The sequence below is a fragment of the Corythoichthys intestinalis genome, chromosome 12 (assembly GCF_030265065.1).
Source record: "Corythoichthys intestinalis isolate RoL2023-P3 chromosome 12, ASM3026506v1, whole genome shotgun sequence".
Taxonomy (NCBI): domain Eukaryota; kingdom Metazoa; phylum Chordata; class Actinopteri; order Syngnathiformes; family Syngnathidae; genus Corythoichthys; species Corythoichthys intestinalis.
This window is the reverse complement of record NC_080406.1, coordinates 43,267,869-43,287,201: the sequence shown is the minus strand read 5'-3', so window position 1 is coordinate 43,287,201 and position 19,333 is coordinate 43,267,869. Positions and strand designations below refer to the sequence as shown.

The following is a 19,333-nucleotide window of genomic DNA, read 5'->3' as shown; positions in this document are numbered from 1 at the left end:
ATTAAAATGAAATCTAATTGAGGTGAAATAGAACTGAAATAAAATAGAATTACCACAGAACTAAATGAAATAAGTGAAATAAGTTAAAAAAAATAAATAAATAAAAAGATTTAATCTTTTTGTGCCATTGAAAGTAATACACTTCCATCCAATTTGAACTGGGCGGGCTGGGAGCGTTCGAATAATTGAAATGAAAACTTTTTTTTTAATGAAATAAAATTTAAGTAGAAACAAATTGAAATGAAATAAAATTAAAGTGAAATAGATCTGAATTTACAAAGAATTACCACAAAACCAAATTATAATAATACGACGGAGGATTAGGGCCAAATCAAGGAGAGAAAAAAAAAAAAAGAAAAAGGACGACGAGATTAAAACCGTACTGGTACTACAAGACTAAACTCATTACATAGCGTAACCGCTACGCACATTACGTACATGTACCGTAGCTGAGCGCTACGACGAAGCATTAATATAAAGCAATCTATTGATTATAATTTTATGTAGATGAGCCAAAAGATAATGTGTTTCTTTATTTATGAAGCAAATTATAAAATATAGGCTCAGGAAAAGCACAATATCACCCGAATACGCTATGACGTCACTTACGGCGTACGTAACGTTATATTGACTTGGAACAACAGCGTGCATCTCGAGAGCGGTGGTGATTCTGTACTTCTGGATTGTTTCAAAAAGACGTTTTGGTGCATTGGCATCAAATTACAATCAATATAAAGAGTCATACACGTCGTGGCTCCCAGCCAAGGTAGGGTAACTTGTTATTTTAAGTACTTGATATAATATCCGTCGTAATCACACACAAAGCTTTCACTTCATTAAGTTTTCACCGTCAATTGCAGCCAATGAGAAAATACTGTGATAGGGCCAAATGTACGTTTTATTTATATTAAAAGGTAATACTCAAACGTACGTTTTGCTCGATGTATTTATATTAAAAGTAATAATTTATGTATCGTGAATCTTCACAATTCTTCTACATGGTGTGTCTGTATATCCATTTTTCATAGTTCTTCCCGAGCGCTTACATGTTTTGCATCTTCTCATTTTTGTCTTCCGAGTTCCCGATTTTCTTGTTTATTCAATTCCACCGATCCAAGATGGCAAAGAACTTGTTGGAAATTGTGACTTTCCTGAGACGTCGGAGTGTATCAGAGGAAACAATCAATTGGATTGAACAGCAAAAGGTATTTCTTACTTTTTTTTTTACCTTTTCATCAGTCAGTTCATGTCATTTGTAAATAACAATGTTTCAATATGCATTTGTTTCGACTATTTCTCCGTCACTTGTTACTTTTCTCATCCGCCTCTCCTCCTATGCACTTTCCTCTTACCATCCCCATCTTCTCACCTGCTTCTCTACTTCACTTCTCACACAGTATCTCGCAAAAGTGAGTGCACCCCTCGTATTTCTGCAGTATTTAATTGTCCTTTCACGGGACAACACTGAAGATATGGCTTTTTCAAAAGGTGAAAACGAGTCGGTGTACATCTAATAATACAGTGTAAATGTATTCTCTCAAAATACATTCATTAATGTTTAAACCACTGGCAACAAAAGTGAGTACACCCTAAGTGAAAAATCCCCAAATCAGTACGCCTTTTTCCCTCCCCAGCGTAACGTGAATCATTAGTGTTACGTGATCTTAGGTGAAAATACTGTAGGGAGCAATAGTGTTAAATGTGGTATTACTGCTCCTCTCTGGTTCAACATTAATGGCTGTATTCAGAGACAGATCTTCAGTTTCGTGGGATACTGTACCTTCTCTTTTCCTACAAATCTCCTCCTCATTTCTCCTCATTACCCCCTGAGCATTATTGTTACCTAGGAGTGATGTATACTAGGGCTGAACGATATTGGAAAAAACTGACATTTCGACTCTATAGGGGTTTACGATGTATGTTGTGATATTGAAACGAAAAGAATTTTCACCAAAGAACTTGCATAGCTCTATTTGGGAAGACTTTGGTTGACTCACCATGACAACACTGTATTCATATGATACCGTTAAATCCAGGCTAAGGTGGTTCATCTGTGAATGATGAAGATTGCTGCAAATAAAAGGAATCCAGGAGGACATGTCTCTGCACTATTGCTGCTTTTATGATGCAAAACAAAAATATACATGGCTAAAAAAATAATAATAATGAAATAAAACAATCACACGTCCTGCGATGGGACAATTGCGCTTGCGCACATTGCAATGGCGATGTTCAAACGATATATTGTGCAGGCCTAATGTATAGCCATTTTAACTAAAATTGAGAAATGAAAATCGGGAAATTTGGAACGTTCTGGATATCAGTGGACTTAATAGTGTTATGAAATGGAGTTCTGGATGAAAGTTACGTTGTCCTTTTTTTTCTTTGTTATGATGATGTGTCTGTCTTATTTTCAGATTGACAGCGAGGTCATCCTACTGATGGAAGATGCTCAACTGGCGAATTATCTCCCATCATATGGAGACAGGATTGCTCTCTTTAACTTTTGCAATCACCAACCACAGTCATCAAAGCGAAAGCAGGGACTGTTTGAAAAGCTAAGTGAGAAGCTCAAACTTAGAAAGGAAAACCATACAGAGAGTGAGGAAGCAACCACCTCCAATAAAACAAAAAGACCTAAACCAAAAACAAGAAAGCTTGAAATAGGGTGGATTCACACTGAAGGCCAACTGACCAAACAAATCAGAGCAAAACAAGGCAGAGGGACAAGAAAGATCTCAATTCGAAGTGAAGAAGGTTATAGTGAGATACTAAAACAAGGAAAAGTCACTTTTCTTTCGATACTTTTCTAGTCGATATTTTGACGACAGATGTTGCTGTCTGATTCCATTCAGTTTTAAATACTCAAACTGTTCTTTTTAAAATCACTCCATGAAGGGAATACTGTATTCACATAAAGATAATCAGAAACACAATTGTTCAATACCAACGTTTACAGTTTTACTACGTTAAATGTACAGTAGTCTGCTACTGCACCATATTTACAGAGATGACAGTTTTACTGTTACACGTATATATCACATTACGATGTTGTGTACGATGTTACAGTGAATCTTTAAAGAAGACCAGTATTACAATGCTACATGTAAACAGTATATGTAACTGTTACAAATCATTCTTATTATTTACAATGTACCATTATTTACAATGTTATATGTGTATATATATACAGTGGGGAGAACAAGTATTTGATACACTGACAATGGGAAAACCCATTGGCAGTGTATCAAATACTTGTTCTCCCCACTGTATGTAACAGTGGCTTGGTAATGTAACTGTTTAACAGGTAATTATGCTATTTACAGATAATGTGAATCATTGCTTTAAATTTCACTGCTGCTTTCTTGGGGACCTTGGCTGAGTGAACATTTCAAAGGGTCGCTCGCATTTGTTTGTTTTTTTCCACAAGTTCCATTTACTTTATATGTTCAATAAAAGGTTGTGAATACGTCTACATTTTACTGTGGAACATCCATAAAGCATAGAGGAATGCCATTTCCAATATTTCCACACTTTATATATGTTCGACTATTTCATTCCTTAGTCGTGAATAGAGTTCTACTGCAGCATATGCATCTGATGGAGCATTCCAGACATTTTCCTCCATAAGGAGAGTGCAAAGCTCAAAAACCGTCTCATCGCAGGGATATGGCCCTTTCGGAGTGCAATCCTCCTTGCAAACAGGTATTTCCTCTGCAAGGACAGGCTACAGTTTGTCGTCTGCTGCATACAGCCGTGCCATGCTGAACATGAGGATGGGCCGTCCTCCAGGCGTCCCATGGGCAGATCTTGGTCGTATTTGGTGTGTGTTCCATGTCCTTACCACTTCATCCAATTCATCCTGCATGACAATTAATATACAATTGATAATCAATCAACAGAACCACTATAAATGTCTAAAAGGATAGTGGTTTTTTAGCTGTAGTTGTGAAAAAGTAGCCTTACGTCACATTTCGTTTTGGCAGATGTTTCAAAGTATTTTTACAAATGATATTGGATTATTTCCATCAATTCGCCTGCTATATATCTCTGTGTATGTTTATTATTCCTCCTCTTTATGTCTCACTCTCTGTCTGTCCCAATCTTAGTTGATATTACAGTACATGGGCAATAACTTCCTTTGTTTATTGAAATAGAATAGATTACAACTATAAACATGAACTATTCCTTTTTAGCCTCTGTGATGGAGGTGCAAAATGTCATTTCTCGTAGTGGAAGTAACAGTATGACTTTTATTCTCGAAGTAACAGTATGACTTTTATTCTCGAAGTAACAGTATGACTTTTATTCTCGAAGTAACAGTGTGACTTTTAATCTCATAGTAACAATTGGAGTTCTATTCTCGTACTAATAGGGTGACATTTTTCTCGTACTGTTACTTCAAGAATAAAAGTCGTATTATTTCGTTGGGCTAATGCTACTTACAGGGAGCTACGACAAAGTGTTGATAGCCTGTAAATAATGATGTAGATGAGCCAAAATATGAAGGATTTCCTTTTCCTTATTTGTAGATCCGATTCAAAAACACAAGACGCTTTCAATACAAAACAGTGTAAAAGCGACGTCAGGTAAGTAGCATTAGGACAACGAAATAATATGACTTTTATTCTTGAAGTAACAGTACGGGAAAAATGTAACCCTATTAGTACGAGAATAGAACTCCAATTGTTACTATGAGATTAAAAGTCACACTGTTACTTCGAGAATAAAAGTCATACTGTTACTCGAGAATAAAAGTCATACTGTTACTTCGAGAATAAAAGTCATACTGTTACTTCCACTACGAGAAATGACATGTTGCACCTCCATCACAGAGGTTAAAAAGGAATAGTTCATGTTTATAGTTGTAATCTATTCTATTTCAATCAACAAAGGAAGTTATTGCCCATGTACTGTAATAATATCAACAAAGATTGGGACAGACAGAGAGTGAGACATAAAGAGGAGGAATAATAAACATACACAGAGATATATAGCAGGCGAATTGATGGGAATAATCCAATATCATTTATAAAAATACTTTGAAACATCTGCCAAAACGAAATGTGACGTAAGGCTACTTTTTCACAACTACAGTTAAAAAAGTTTACAGTGGTTCTATTGATTGGTTATCAATTATTTATTAATTGTCATGCAGGATGAATAGGATGAAGTGGTAAGGAGCTGGAACACACACCAAATACGACCAAGATCTGCCCATGGGACGCCTGGAGGACGGCCCATCCTCATGTTCAGCATGGCATGGCTGTATGCAGCAGACGACAAACTGCAGCCTGTCCATGCTAAGGAAATAGCTGTTTGCAAGGAGTATTGCACCCCGAAAGGGCCATATCCCTGCGATGAGACGGTTTTTGAGCTTTGCAGTCTCCTTATGGAGGAAAATGGCTGGAATGCTCCTTCAGATGCATATGCTGCAGTAGAACTCTATTCACGATTAAGGAATGAAATAGTCAAACATACATAAAGTGTGGAAATATTGGAAATGGCATTCCTCTATGCTTTATGGATGTACCACAGTAAAATGTAGATGTATTTACAACCTTTTATTGAACAAATAAAGTAAATAGAACTTGTGGAAAAAAAACAAACAAATGCGAGCGACCCTTTGAAATGTTCACTCAGCCAAGGTCCCCAGGAAAGAAGCAGTGAAATTTTAAGCAATGATTCACATTATCTGTAAATAGCACAATTAACTGTTAAACAGTTACATTACCAAGCCAATGTTACATAGATATACATATGACATGGTATATAATGGTAAATTGTAAATAATAAGAATGATTTGTAACAGTTACATATACTGTTTACATGTAGCATTGTAATACTGGTCTTCTTTAAAGGTTAACTGTAACATCGTACACAACATCGTAATGTGATATATACTGTACGTGTAACAGTAAAACTCATCTATGTAAATATGGTGCAGTAGCAGACTACTGTACATTTAACGTAGTAAAACTGTAAACGTTGGTATTGAACAATTGTGTTTCTGATTATCTTTATGTGAATACAGTATTCCCTTCATGGAGTGATTTTAAAAAGAACAGTTTGAGTATTTAAAACTGAATGGAATCAGCAACATTCGTCGTCAAAATATCGACTAGAAAAGTATCGAAAGAAAAGTGACTTTTCCTTGTTTTAGTATCTCACTATAACCTTCTTCACTTCGAATTGAGATCTTTCTTGTCCCTCCGCCTTGTTTTGCTCTGATTTGTTAGGTCAGTTGGCCTTCAGTGTGAATCCACCCTATTTTAAGCTTTCTTGTTTTTGGTTTAGGTCTTTTTGTTTCATTGGAGGTGATTGCTTCCTCACTCTCTGTATGGTTTTCCTTTCTAAGTTTGAGCTTCTCACTTAGCTTTTCAAATAGTCCCTGCTTTCGCTTTGATGACTGTGGTTGGTGATTGCAAAAGTTAAAGAGAGCAATCCTGTCTCCATATGATGGGAGATAATTCGCCAGTTGAGCATCTTCCATCAGTAGGATGACCTCGCTGTCAATCTGAAAATAAGACAGACACATCATCATAACAAAGAAAAAAAGGACAACGTAACTTTCATCCAGAACTCCATTTCATAACACTATTAAGTCCACTGATATCCAGAACGTTCCAAATTTCCCGATTTTCATTTCTCAATTTTAGTTAAAATGGCTATACGTTAGGCCTGCACAATATATCGTTTGAACATCGCCATTGCAATGTGCGCAAGCGCAATTGTCCCATCGCAGGACGTGTGATTGTTTTATTTCATTATTATTATTTTTTTGGACATGTATATTTTTGTTCTGCATCATAAAAGCAGCAATAGTGCAAAGACATGTCCTCCTGGATTCCTTTTATTTGCAGCAATCTTCATCATTCACAGATGAACCACCTTAGCCTGGATTTAACGGTATTATATGAATACAGTGTTGTCATGGTGAGTCAACCAAAGTCTTCCCAAATAGAGCTATGCAAGTTCTTTGGTGAAAATTCTTTTCGTTTCAATATCACAACATACATCGTAAACCCCTATAGAGTCGAAATGTCAGTTTTTTCCAATATCGTTCAGCCCTAGTATACATCACTCCTAGTTAACTATAATGCTCAGGGGGTAATGAGGAGAAAGGAGGAGGAGATTTGTAGGAAAAGAGAAGGTACAGTATCCCACGAAACTGCAGATCTGTCTCTGAATACAGCCATTAATGTTGAACGAGAGAGGAGCAGTAATACCACATTTAACACTCTTGCTCCCTACAGTATTTTCACCTAAGATCACATAACACTAATGATTCACGTTACGCTGGGGAGGGAAAAAGGCGTACTGATTTGGGGGATTTTTCACTTGAGTGTACTCACTTTTGTTGCCAGTGGTTTAAACATTAATGGCTGTATTTTGAGAGAATACATTTACACTGTATTATTAGATGTACACCGACTCGTTTTCACCTTTTGAAAAAGCCATATCTTCAGTGTTGTCCCGTGAAAGGACAATTAAATACTGCAGAAATGCGAGGGGTGCACTCACTTTTGTGAGATACTGTGTGAGAAGTGAAGTAGAGAAGCAGGTGAGAAGATGGGGATGGTAAGAGGAAAGTGCATAGGAGGAGAGGCGGATGAGAAAAGTAACAAGTGACGGAGAAATAGTCGAAACAAATGCATATTGAAACATTGTTATTTACAAATGACATGAACTGACTGATGAAAAGGTAAAAAAAAAAAGTAAGAAATACCTTTTGCTGTTCAATCCAATTGATTGTTTCCTCTGATACACTCCGACGTCTCAGGAAAGTCACAATTTCCAACAAGTTCTTTGCCATCTTGGATCGGTGGAATTGAATAAACAAGAAAATCGGGAACTCGGAAGACAAAAATGAGAAGATGCAAAACATGTAAGCGCTCGGGAAGAACTATGAAAAATGGATATACAGACACACCAAGTAGAAGAATTGTGAAGATTCACGATACATAAATTATTACTTTTAATATAAATACATCGAGCAAAACGTACGTTTGAGTATTACCTTTTAATATAAATAAAACGTACATTTGGCCCTATCACAGTATTTTCTCATTGGCTGCAATTGACGGTGAAAACTTAATGAAGTGAAAGCTTTGTGTGTGATTACGACGGATATTATATCAAGTACTTAAAATAACAAGTTACCCTACCTTGGCTGGGAGCCACGACGTGTATGACTCTTTATATTGATTGTAATTTGATGCCAATGCACCAAAACGTCTTTTTGAAACAATCCAGAAGTACAGAATCACCACCGCTCTCGAGATGCACGCTGTTGTTCCAAGTCAATATAACGTTACGTACGCCGTAAGTGACGTCATAGCGTATTCGGGTGATATTGTGCTTTTCCTGAGCCTATATTTTATAATTTGCTTCATAAATAAAGAAACACGTTATCTTTTGGCTCATCTACATAAAATTATAATCAATAGATTGCTTTGTATTGATGCTTCGTCGTAGCGCTCAGCTACGGTACATGTACGTAATGTGCGTAGCGGTTACGCTATGTAATGAGTTTAGTCTTGTAGTACCAGTACGGTTTTAATCTCGTCGTCCTTTTTCTTTTTTTTTTTTTTTCTCTCCTTGATTTGGCCCTAATCCTCCGTCGTATAATAATAATGAAGTAAACTTAAAATTAAAAAAATAAATAAAAACGATTCAATCTTTCAGTGCCACTGACAGTAATGTTTGTCCAATCTATTTGAGCTGGGTGGGCTGAAAGTGATCGAATGACTAAAATAAAATATTAAAAAAATAAAAATAAAATTGAAGTAAAATCAAATTGAAATTAAATTAATACTAAAAAAATAGTTTAAAAAAGATTTATTCTTTCTGTGCTATTGATGGTGAAAGACGCCCAATCAGTTTGAAGGCAGAGGGCTGTTTTTGCAAAGGGCTATATAAATAAATTGATTGATTGATTGATTGATAAAATAAAAATGAAATTAAAGAAAATTGACCAAAAAAGTAATCTTTCAGAGCCGTTGACAGCGATAGCTGTGCAATCCATTTAAACTGGGAGGGTTGGCAGCAATCAAACAATGGTTGCGAATCGATTCCAGTCCAAATGGATTGCACGTCTGTTGCAGTCAATGAGTTACAAAACCTTGTTGTGTTTGTCGAAGCTGCATCTTGAGGTCCTCCACAAGCGTGTTCATCCACTGCTGTTTCTCCTCGCACTCCTTCAGCTGCACGTTCAGTTGACTACATCGCTCCACCTAACAAAAATCAACACACGCTATTCCCAATAAATTTTGAGGCTTCAAAGTGCCTTACCTCAAACTGGAGCTGTTTTTGCAATGCGTTCTGCTGCTTGGCAAACTCTTCTTCCTGCAATTTGCAAGCGCTCTGAAGCTTGAGGAGCTCCGCCTGCAAGGCCAACTGCTCGTCGGAAGGTTTACGCAATTCTGAGAAACCGGATGAACATCCAGTGCTGAAAATAAAATTCTGGCTTCGAAAATATCTGCTGCTTACCTGCGTTAAGACGCCGATTCTCCTCTTGCGCTTCCTCCAGCTGTTTCTTCAAAAGCATGACTTGTCCGCGCAGCCGTACATTGTCCTCTTTTAAAGCAGGGAAGTCGTTCATACTTTCCAGACGTTCCCTCAAAAGTTCATTCTGCTGACGGAGCAGACACGTTTGCTGCTGTGCTGCATCCACATCCAACTAAAAGACGAAGGACATTGTTGAGATATTTTAAGTGGATATTGTCAAAATGATTATTTCATTTTAACATTTTATTCCTTTACCTGCAGTCGCTTCCGTTCTGAACAGGCTTCATTGTATTCTTCTAATCGGGCCTTAAGAGTGGCTGTATCATTTTGAATGCGAATGATGTTCTCTAAGAAAGAAAAGAAATATGTAATATAAAATTAAACCTAAAAAGGACATTGGATTCTTTTAAAGATTCACCTTTGTTTTGATTCTCACTCGCTGTTAGTAGCTCTGTTCTCTTGTTGTAATCCTCCTTGAGCTCCATCTGATATCTAAGATCACATGTCCAAGACAACAATAATGAAAGAAGCCATTTAGAACATGTGACAAATAACTTTTCACTTTTTGGACTACTTGTCATGCAAAACTAGAGAAACCATGCAACAGGACCTCAAAAGCTGTGTTTGGACATGAAGCCATTTAGAACATGAGACAAATAACAGTTTTCACTTTTTGAACTATTTGTCATGCTAAACTACAGAAACCATGCAACAGGACCTCAAAAGCTCTGTTCAGACATAAATACGACAACAATAATGTGTAATGTGACACGCAACCAATGTTTTTTTCAATTATTGTAACAGTTTTTAAAAATACATATATTATTTTATTTTTCATTAAAAAAATACATAGAAAATAATTATTAACAGTGTGGAGAAAAAAAAAACATTTTAATTGAGACCTGGAATCTACATACAGCGAGGAGCAGAAAGAAGTATTTGCACCCATTGTGATTTTGCAAGTTCACCCACTTAGAAAATAGGTAAAGGTCTGAAATTTCAATCATAGATGCATTTCCTCTTATACAGAAATAAGAAAAAAATATGGAAATCACATTGCATATTGACCAATTCCACCAAGACCAAGGAATTAATAGTGGACTACAGGAAGGTGCCTGCCTTGGAACCGGCACCTCTCTGGGTAAACGGAGTACGTGTGGAGCGTGTAAAGACCTTTAAATTCCTCGGCGTACACCTATCTGATGACCTCTGCTGGTCAGCTAACTCCTCGGCCAAAGTGAGGAAAGCTCGCCAGAGACTCCACTTTCTGAGGGGCCTCAGAAGGAACAACACGGGCAAGGAACTAATGACTGCCTTCTACCGAGCAGCTATTGAGTCCATCCTCACCTACTGCATCCCAACGTGGTATGGAACCTGCTCGGTAGCGGACAAAAAAATCACTGCAGAGGGTGGTGAAAGCAGCGGAGAAAATTATTGGCTCCTCTCTGCCACCTCTGGAGGACATTGCTGCTGCACGACACCTTAAAAGAGCTAGGAACATTATTAAAGACTCTTCCCATCCTGCCCATCACCTGTTTGAACTGTTGCCCTCTGGCAGGAGATATAGGGCGATGAGGTCACGTACAACTAGACTCAGAGATAGTTTTTTTCCTAGGGCCATCCGCATTCTTAATACTGAACAGCACTAATTCCTCATGATGCTGCTATGTAGCGACTTTTGCACAATAATTTATTCTTGTCTTTTATTCAGTGATATATTTTAGTTGTGTGTTATTTTATAGTCTTGTGTTTTATGGTCCCACGGAGTAGCTTTCCAATTTCGTTGTTTGCTCTGCTTGCAATGACAATAAAGGAATTGAATTGCATGATTTTTCAATAATTTATTTTTAATTTATTGGGGTTCATGAGTATTTGTACCCCTGAGAAAATCAGTGCTAATATTTAGTGCAGCAGCCTTTGTTTGCAATCACAGAGGTCAGATGCTTTCTGTAGTTCTTCACCAGGTTTTTACATATAGAAACAGGGATTTTGGCCCATTCCTCCACACAAATCTTCTTTAGATCTGTCAGGTTTCGGGGCTGTCATTGACAAATATGAAGTTTCAGCTCCATCCAACGATTTTGTATTGCATTGTGGTCTGGAGATGGGCTAGGTCACTCCCAGAACCTTGATATGCTTTTTACACAGTCACTCCTTGGTCAGCTTGGCTGTGTGCTTCGGATCATTGTCATGTTGGAAGATCCAGCCACGACTCATCTTCAAGTCTCTGACTGACGGGAAGGAGGTTGCGGCTCGAAATCTGACGATACATTTCACCATTCATCACCTGCTTTATACAGTACAGTCGTCCTGTCCCCTTTGACGAAAAGTAGCCACAAAACATGAGGTTTCCACCCCCCTACATCACAGTGGGGATGGTGTTCTTAGGATTGTACTCATCCTTCTTTTTCTTCCACACACGACGAGTAATGTTTGCACCAAAAAGTTCTATTTTGGTCTCATCTGACCACATGACTTTCTCCCATTACCCCTCTGCATTCAGATGGTCCCTGCCAAACTTCAGACAGGCCTTCACATGTACTGGCTTTAACAGGGGAACCTTCCGAGCAATGCATGATTTTAAACCATTGCACCGAAGTGTTCTACTGACAGTAGCCTTTGAAACTGTGCACCCAGCTCTCTTCAGGTCATTGACCAGCTCCTGTCATGTAGTTCTAGGCTGACCTCTCACTTTTCTCATCATGAGTGATGTCCCACGAGGAGAGATTTTACATGGAGCCCTATTCCGAGGTAGATTATTAGTCATGTTTATCCTTTTCCATTTTCTAACAATTGCTGCAACTGTTTATTTATTCTTACCGGAATGCTTTCCAATTGTCCCATTGCCTTTTCCAGCTTTGTGGAGCTCAACAATTTTCTCTCTGGTGTGTCTTTCGAAAGCTGTCTGGTGACTGTTGGGTGCACAGGTGAGAATAAAGAGCTCAAACGGGTGGTGGGTGGGTGGTTACTCATGGGGTAAAGGTGGACTTTTTTTTAAGGTAGACTGAAAACTCTTTAAGTGTCATAATTATTGCTGATTCTTAAGGGTGCAAATACTTATGAACCCCAGTAAATTAGAAATAAATTAGTCAAAAATCCTACAATATGAGTTGGGGATTTTTTTTTTTTTGGATTACGTCTAGGCCTGAACGATATATCGTTTAAACATCGCCATCGCGATGTGCGCATGTGCAATAGTCCCATCGCAAGGACGTGCGATAGTTTTTTAATTTCATTTTTTTTAATCCACAAACGTTTGTTTTGAGGAAGGAGAGGGAAAAAAAGCGCACAGCTTCTTTCCCTCCAGCAAGTCATCGGCTCCTCCCCTTCCCCCTGCAACAGCGGAGTGGAGGGAGGAGGGGCCGAACAGCAGAGTGGAGGGAGGAGGGCCCGTTCTCAAAGTGAAAGCAAGCAATCAACACGTTGGAGGAGCAAGGAAGACTGTATCCAAAAGGAGTTTTGGAAGTATTTTGGCAAGAACAAGACTATAAGGGACAAAAAACAGCCCTGTCGACAGTGCCTCGCCATGGTTGCCTCAACAAGAAGTAATCTGTCAAACATGTGGGACCATTTAAAACGCAGGTATCTATGCATTCCTGCTACGAGCTCCCCATCAGAGGCTTTTTAGCACAGGTGGGAACATTGTTACGTGCCAACGTTCTTGTCTCAAGCCTGCTATAGTGGATAAACTAATAGACTTGGCCAAAAACCTATGAGACCCAGTTGAGAATTGCTGAGCAAGGAAGGTGGACGATATGCAGACAAATACATAACACAGCTGAAGGAATGTCTTTTCTTCTTTTTATTCATGTGACAGCTATCAGGAAGGCAGGAAATTTGGGAGTTAAAATGGTTCTGTTATTCATCACAGTTATTTGCAGTTATTCAGTTCAATTATTTACAAGTTCAATTGAGTTTGTTTCTTTTATATTTAAATTTATTGTAAACCGTATTTTTCAAATAACTATATATAGTACAGCTGCACATAAAGTTTTGATACTTAATATTTTTGTTGAAATATTTTTACAACTTTGTTGCCGTTTTGCAGTTTTATATTGTTATATTTTGTGTAAACAACTCAGGGGACTAATGCACTTGCACTTTTATTAGTCAGATTTAATATTTAAGTTCAAATATGTTGACAACTTTGTTGTTTAACTGAGGTTTTTATGTATTGTTATAGTTTGTGAACTCTTTTGTCATATTTAATATTTTTGTTCAAATATGTTGACAACTTTGTTGTTTTACTGAGGTTTTTATTTATTGTTATAGTTTGTGAACAACTCTTTTATTTGTCATATTTAATATTTTTGTTCAAATATGTTGACAACTTTGTTGTTATTTTACAGAAGTTTTTATTTATTGTTATATTTTGTCAAAAACTTAGGGGACTAATGCACCTGCTCTTTTATTTATCATTTAACGTATTTGCTGCTGTTGAAGTGTAAAATATTGTATTCAATAAATGATCTATTTTGTGCAGACATGACTTCCTGGATACCTTCATACAGAAATCTTCATCATTCACAAATTAAACGGTATTATATGAATACACTGTGGTCACGGTGTGTTATGTAAAGTATTTCCAAACAGCTATTCAAGTCATTTAGTGAAAATTTCTTTAAAAAAGATAGATCTTTTTTTTTTTTATATCGCAATATAATATCGCAATATATTGCAAACCTAAAAAAAATCGCAACAATAGTTTTTTCCAATATCGTTCAGGCCTAATTACGTCTCTATAAGTGGAACTGCATCTATGATTCAAATTTCGGACCTCTACCTATTTTCTAAGTGGGTGAACTTGCAAAATCACAAGAGATGCAAATACTTCCGCTCCTCACTGTATGTGGACATCACATGTTGGGTATTGTGGCCACACTTCCTTCCATACTATATGTTAATATTGTTGCCTACATCAGTGGTCCTCAACCACCAGGCCGGGGACTGGTATTGGTCCGTGGCGCATACGGTACCGGGCCGTACAGAAATAAGAATAACTTATTCATGACCACATTCTTCCTCTTGACACACCAATTTGCCTCTGAATGTCGCCCTCCAGTGGTGACCGCCATTACTGGGTGTTTACACACGTCAGTAGCAGCCCAGCGTCAGTCAATGTAAACAGTAACGCTAAGGTGCCTGTCGCTGGCAGCACACCTCAACAATAGCGGACGGGGTACTTCCGGTCGTTTTGCTCGAATTAGTCAATACATGCTAAAATAAAACTGGATAGGATGTCGTCAGAGAAATCAAGTGGAGCTAGCATCTATTTTTTTTTATGTCTATGTGCACTTGTCCTTGATAATGACGTATGATGTAGGCGCATCAGATTTGTTCCTGGAAATAATAAGCCCACACGCTAGCGAAGATGGCTGACAAAACAGACATCTTTGGACAGTTTTTTACACGGGAAAGGCCAACTGACGACTCAGAAGAGAATCCTAAGCCAAGTGCAAACTCCATAATATGTAGCCAAAAGTTGTCAAACGAAGCAATGAAGCCTTCAAAGCTGCTTCCGCACATTGAGGCTAAGATCACTGGAATAATGCATAAGTCTTTGGAATTTTTGAAACAAAAAGGTGCGAGAACGACGGACAGAAAGTAAAGAGAATGCACTGATAGCATCATATTTCGTGGCGAACTGTAATGCTAAAGCCAAGAAACTTTTCACGATTGTAAAAGAACTAATTATGCCTGCGACCAAGGATATTTGCCGTCACGTTTTAGGAGAGGCCACTGTTAAACAGGGTGCTTCAGCGTCTGGTGAGTTACCTTTTCCCTGAACATAACGTTCGTTTTTAGCCCTATTTTAATATTTTTTATTTATTTTTATTGCCGGTCTGTGGAAAAAAAAGGCCCACATCACACCGGTCTGTGGTGCAAAAAAGGTTGGGGTTGGGCCTACATGACAAAAAATGTGATGTCTACATATGTGGATGCAAGGTCTTTATGGCGGTAAGTTTTTGTTTTTTTTTAATTACCAAAATTAATCACTTGGCCAATAAAGTGTTAACAGTAAAGTTGTGTACCTGGAAATTTCATTCTTCAACTTTTGGTCATACATGTCTTCCATGGTCTTCACTGCTAGTTCTCGCCTCCTCAGCATCTCTTCGCCAGTCTTCACCTTCTCTTCTTGTATTTGACAAGTTCTGCATTCACCAATTTTGTCATTGACTAGACCAACAATGAATTCCTGTTTTCAGATTCGTTATGAAATAAAACATACTCTTCAAAAGACTCCATGCGCAACTTCAGCTCATTTTCTCTGTTTCGCAGCGTGTCGATTTCCTTTAGCACCATTTGCCTCTGCATGTAGACATTTTTTTCCTCGATCTGATGAAAATGTTCCACAAATTCAACTACGGTATCCAAGAGAAAAAGCCTTTTCGTGTTTTATACCTCTTGCTGTTTTTGAAGCCGTTCAATGGTGTGTTTCTCCCTGGTGTTCAACACCTTCATCTTCATCTCGTAGCTTTTCTCCAGTTCTTGTTTTAGCTTGTCAAACTCCTTCTGAAATTGCACTTTTTCCTCCATTTTGACCTTGGTGACTTCAACCTCTTTGAAATGCTGAAGCTAAAGGAGAAAAAGCAACATAAAGTCCACTTTCAGAGATAACATATGAGAGTATTTTCTTCCCAGTACCTTTGTGTTCATTTCAGTCTGCATCTGGGATTCCAATTCTCTCTTGTAGGAAGCCAGTTTAGACTGGAATGAAAACCACTTTTCCCCGCTGTAATTCACATTCTCGTATTCCTTGTCGATCATTTTCATCTTCTCAACTGGGAATGGGAATATAGAACGCATATATTAAACATGACACACGTGAAGGAAATATTATGAAAAAAAGAAAAATCATCATACCGAGAGACTGTTCGTAACTTGCGGAGCTTACTGTCTGCGTGTCGGCATCTCGATGCTGACACACATTCTGACGGTCAGTGATGTATGACACAAGGTTCATTAAAAAGCCTTACAGAAAAATATAAAATACATAAAAATATGACTGTGAAAGACTTATTTCCTCAGAGAGATTCACTTGCTATATAATTACTAGAGATGTCCCGACCACAGTGGTACCTCTACTCACGAAATTAATTGTTTCTGGAAGTAGTTTCTTAACTTGAAAAATCTCTTAAGTAGACACGTTGTCCATGTGAATGCCCTAATCCATTCCAAACCCCCCAAAATTCGGACATAAATCTTTTATAATGCATAAAAATGCATCAAAACATTTAACAAATACATGTTACAATTAGATTATTGCACAATAAACATAAAATCTGAGTTGTGCATACTGTAAAAAACCAAGAATAAAGAATATAAGTTAATACACTCAAGTAAAATCTGTTGGAACACAAGGGGCGAATGAAGAGGCCGTTGGGATACACACTTAAACATAGAGTAGAGGTCCCTCTTGGCCAATTGGATGCCAGGAAAAAATAAAGTTGGTTATTCAATATGATAAATAGAGCTACAGTGGTACCTCTACATACGAAGTTAATTCGTTCCAGGACCTTGTTTGTAAGTCGAAATGGTCGTATGTCGAGCAGGATTTTCCCATGAGAATACATTATAATTGCATTCATCCGTTCCACAGCCCGAAAACCTTCACTAAGTTCTAAATAAACACTGACGTTTATTGCAAACAACAATGACAAAGAGCAAAACAAATGAATTATTAATAAAAATTGGAATAATGATATAATAATAGTAATAATAACGATAACAATAATAATAGTACCTGTAATAATGTAACAAACCGCGTTCTAATGTGGCAGACGTTTTTTGCTGTACCTGAACGCACCGCGGAGTGAGCCTTTTTACTTTCGTTTTGTCTATTTGCTGCGGGGGACACTAGGCGTGTTGTGTTGCACAAGTTAATGGAATAAATGATTAGAAACCTGAGGAAGCTGGCGATTCTTTTCTTTTCTGTCATATCTATCATATCCATCTTCATGTCAATGGTGGTTAGCATCACTTTTTTCCTTTTTTTTCACCACCTGCACTAACATGTTTGGAACCCATGTTGATTTCTCTCACAAGAAAATATGCTGTGCGTCCGTTTTGCGGGCAAACAAAGAAACTGAGGTACCGCCGTAGATCGTCGTATTTAGAGCATGTTGTCGGATGCAGAAACAAACGGCGAGTCAAATTTTACGTCAGATGTCGAAAAGATCGTGTGTCGAAGCGATCGTATGTCGAGGTACCACTCTATCTTGGTTGTGATTTTCTTGACATTTCTGCTGTCGCTGGATATTTCCTCTTGGTTTTGCAAAGTTTGTTTCAGTAGTGCATATATATAATAAATGTATACACCTCTAGATAATTTTGTTACTTGTAGCCATTATTGACAGTTATAGACATCAAATCACTTTAAACTGGAAAGACTGGCGTTGATCATGGTTTACTGCTATTGATGGTGATAGACCTCCAATCCAATCTGACTGAGAGGCTGCCCTCCCAGGCAAAATGGATTGGAGGTCTATCACCGTCAATGGCAGCCAATGAGTTAATACTTTACCATTGGCTCCCAAAAACGTATAAATACGTTCTATTTTTAAATGTTTCAGTGTCCCAAAGACTTATTTATACGTCTTTTATGTTTTTTTTTTTTTGTTTCTTTTTTTGTTTTTTCAAAAGAGACATCTCTGGGTCGTGATTCAATTTAGCTCCAAAGCACAAAGCTGAAAATCCATTTTAAAGCTGGCCACTGGAGGGCAGTACCGCATTTGGTAAGACCCGCAACTCTATTTAACGGCAACGAACGGCCAAGTCGTAAAGCCAGGGCACAGGCGGAAGACGACTGAATGGATGCCAGGCAGCGGACGACCGAGCAGAACAACTGGTAGGACGCCCGGGATGCCAGGCATTGGACGACCGAACAGAACAATCGGGACCATTAGATGCCGTTGAGTCCGTGCTGCTAGTGAGCAGAGCCCGCAGAGACTCAAAAAAAAGTCATCTTTTTGAGACAGGCAACGATGAGGGAAAAGTTTAACCGGCTGTCGCGGCCACAGTAGCGTCATCTTTCAGTTAGTTATGTGTAAATAAATTGTTACTTTGCTATCAAAAGCTCTATTTGTCTTGTTGTTTCTGTTATTTTGTAAAAGGAAAACATTATTCAGATTTTTGGGATGTAACTAAAGCAAAAAATAGCTGTGTTAAAGTTATGTTTGAAATGTATGCTTTCACAAAAAGCTCAATTTCTCGGTTTTCTCATCAGAAATTGGAAAATTGCTCAAACTAAGCTATTTTGTAATGCTGATTTCTAAAGAATGGAAAAAGATATGAACTTACTTTTTTTCTGCTGAAAGAAGAGAGTCTAATCTTTGTTTTGGTGGGTTCCATGTTTATATAGCAATAAAACAGAATTTTCTGTGGGCCTTGCAAAATCAGTCAAAATCCAGTAAAACGGCCGGGAGCGAAGGACCCTGCTCCGGTGAAAATGGCTGGGAGTGAATGAGTTAAGAATGAATAAATACATTTTTAAAACCCGATCTTTTTTTACCGGATCATATCCTCTGAAAATGACGTGATCAGCCATATTTCCCATCATGTGATTGGATCGGGGACATCCCTAATAATTACATCCACAATTACATACTGCGCATACAATACCTGTATTATCAACGCTCAGTGACTGTAAGAGAACAAAATAGACATTAAAACTTATATAATATTAAAATACATTTAAAATTAATCATTCATATTTTACTGTTTAATACCAGGGATCTATAAAGTGGTGACTCAGGGTCGATTTTAAGAACCTGGAGGAGATCTCCTTTGTTGAACACCTGCCACACATAAATCAGAAATATTT

At 37.8% G+C, this 19,333-nt stretch overlaps 1 protein-coding gene across 3 annotated transcripts in view; it reads right to left on the bottom strand.

Moving 5' to 3' along the window:
* Window positions 1-19,333, bottom strand: part of LOC130927303 (centriole and centriolar satellite protein ofd1-like) — a 35,000-nt gene that overhangs the window by 14,995 nt on the left and 672 nt on the right. For all 3 annotated transcript variants that reach the window (XM_057853013.1, XM_057853012.1, XM_057853015.1), the window contains exons 3-14: window positions 19,239-19,307; window positions 19,132-19,153; window positions 16,375-16,482; window positions 16,156-16,292; window positions 15,913-16,086; window positions 15,740-15,846; window positions 15,543-15,662; window positions 9,929-10,002; window positions 9,766-9,857; window positions 9,493-9,682; window positions 9,295-9,425; window positions 9,125-9,236 (exon numbers count right to left, since the gene is read on the bottom strand). In XM_057853013.1, the coding sequence (XP_057708996.1) occupies window positions 9,125-9,236; window positions 9,295-9,425; window positions 9,493-9,682; window positions 9,766-9,857; window positions 9,929-10,002; window positions 15,543-15,662; window positions 15,740-15,846; window positions 15,913-16,086; window positions 16,156-16,292; window positions 16,375-16,482; window positions 19,132-19,153; window positions 19,239-19,307 (1,336 nt within the window). The remainder of the gene's footprint in view (window positions 1-9,124; window positions 9,237-9,294; window positions 9,426-9,492; window positions 9,683-9,765; window positions 9,858-9,928; window positions 10,003-15,542; window positions 15,663-15,739; window positions 15,847-15,912; window positions 16,087-16,155; window positions 16,293-16,374; window positions 16,483-19,131; window positions 19,154-19,238; window positions 19,308-19,333) is intronic.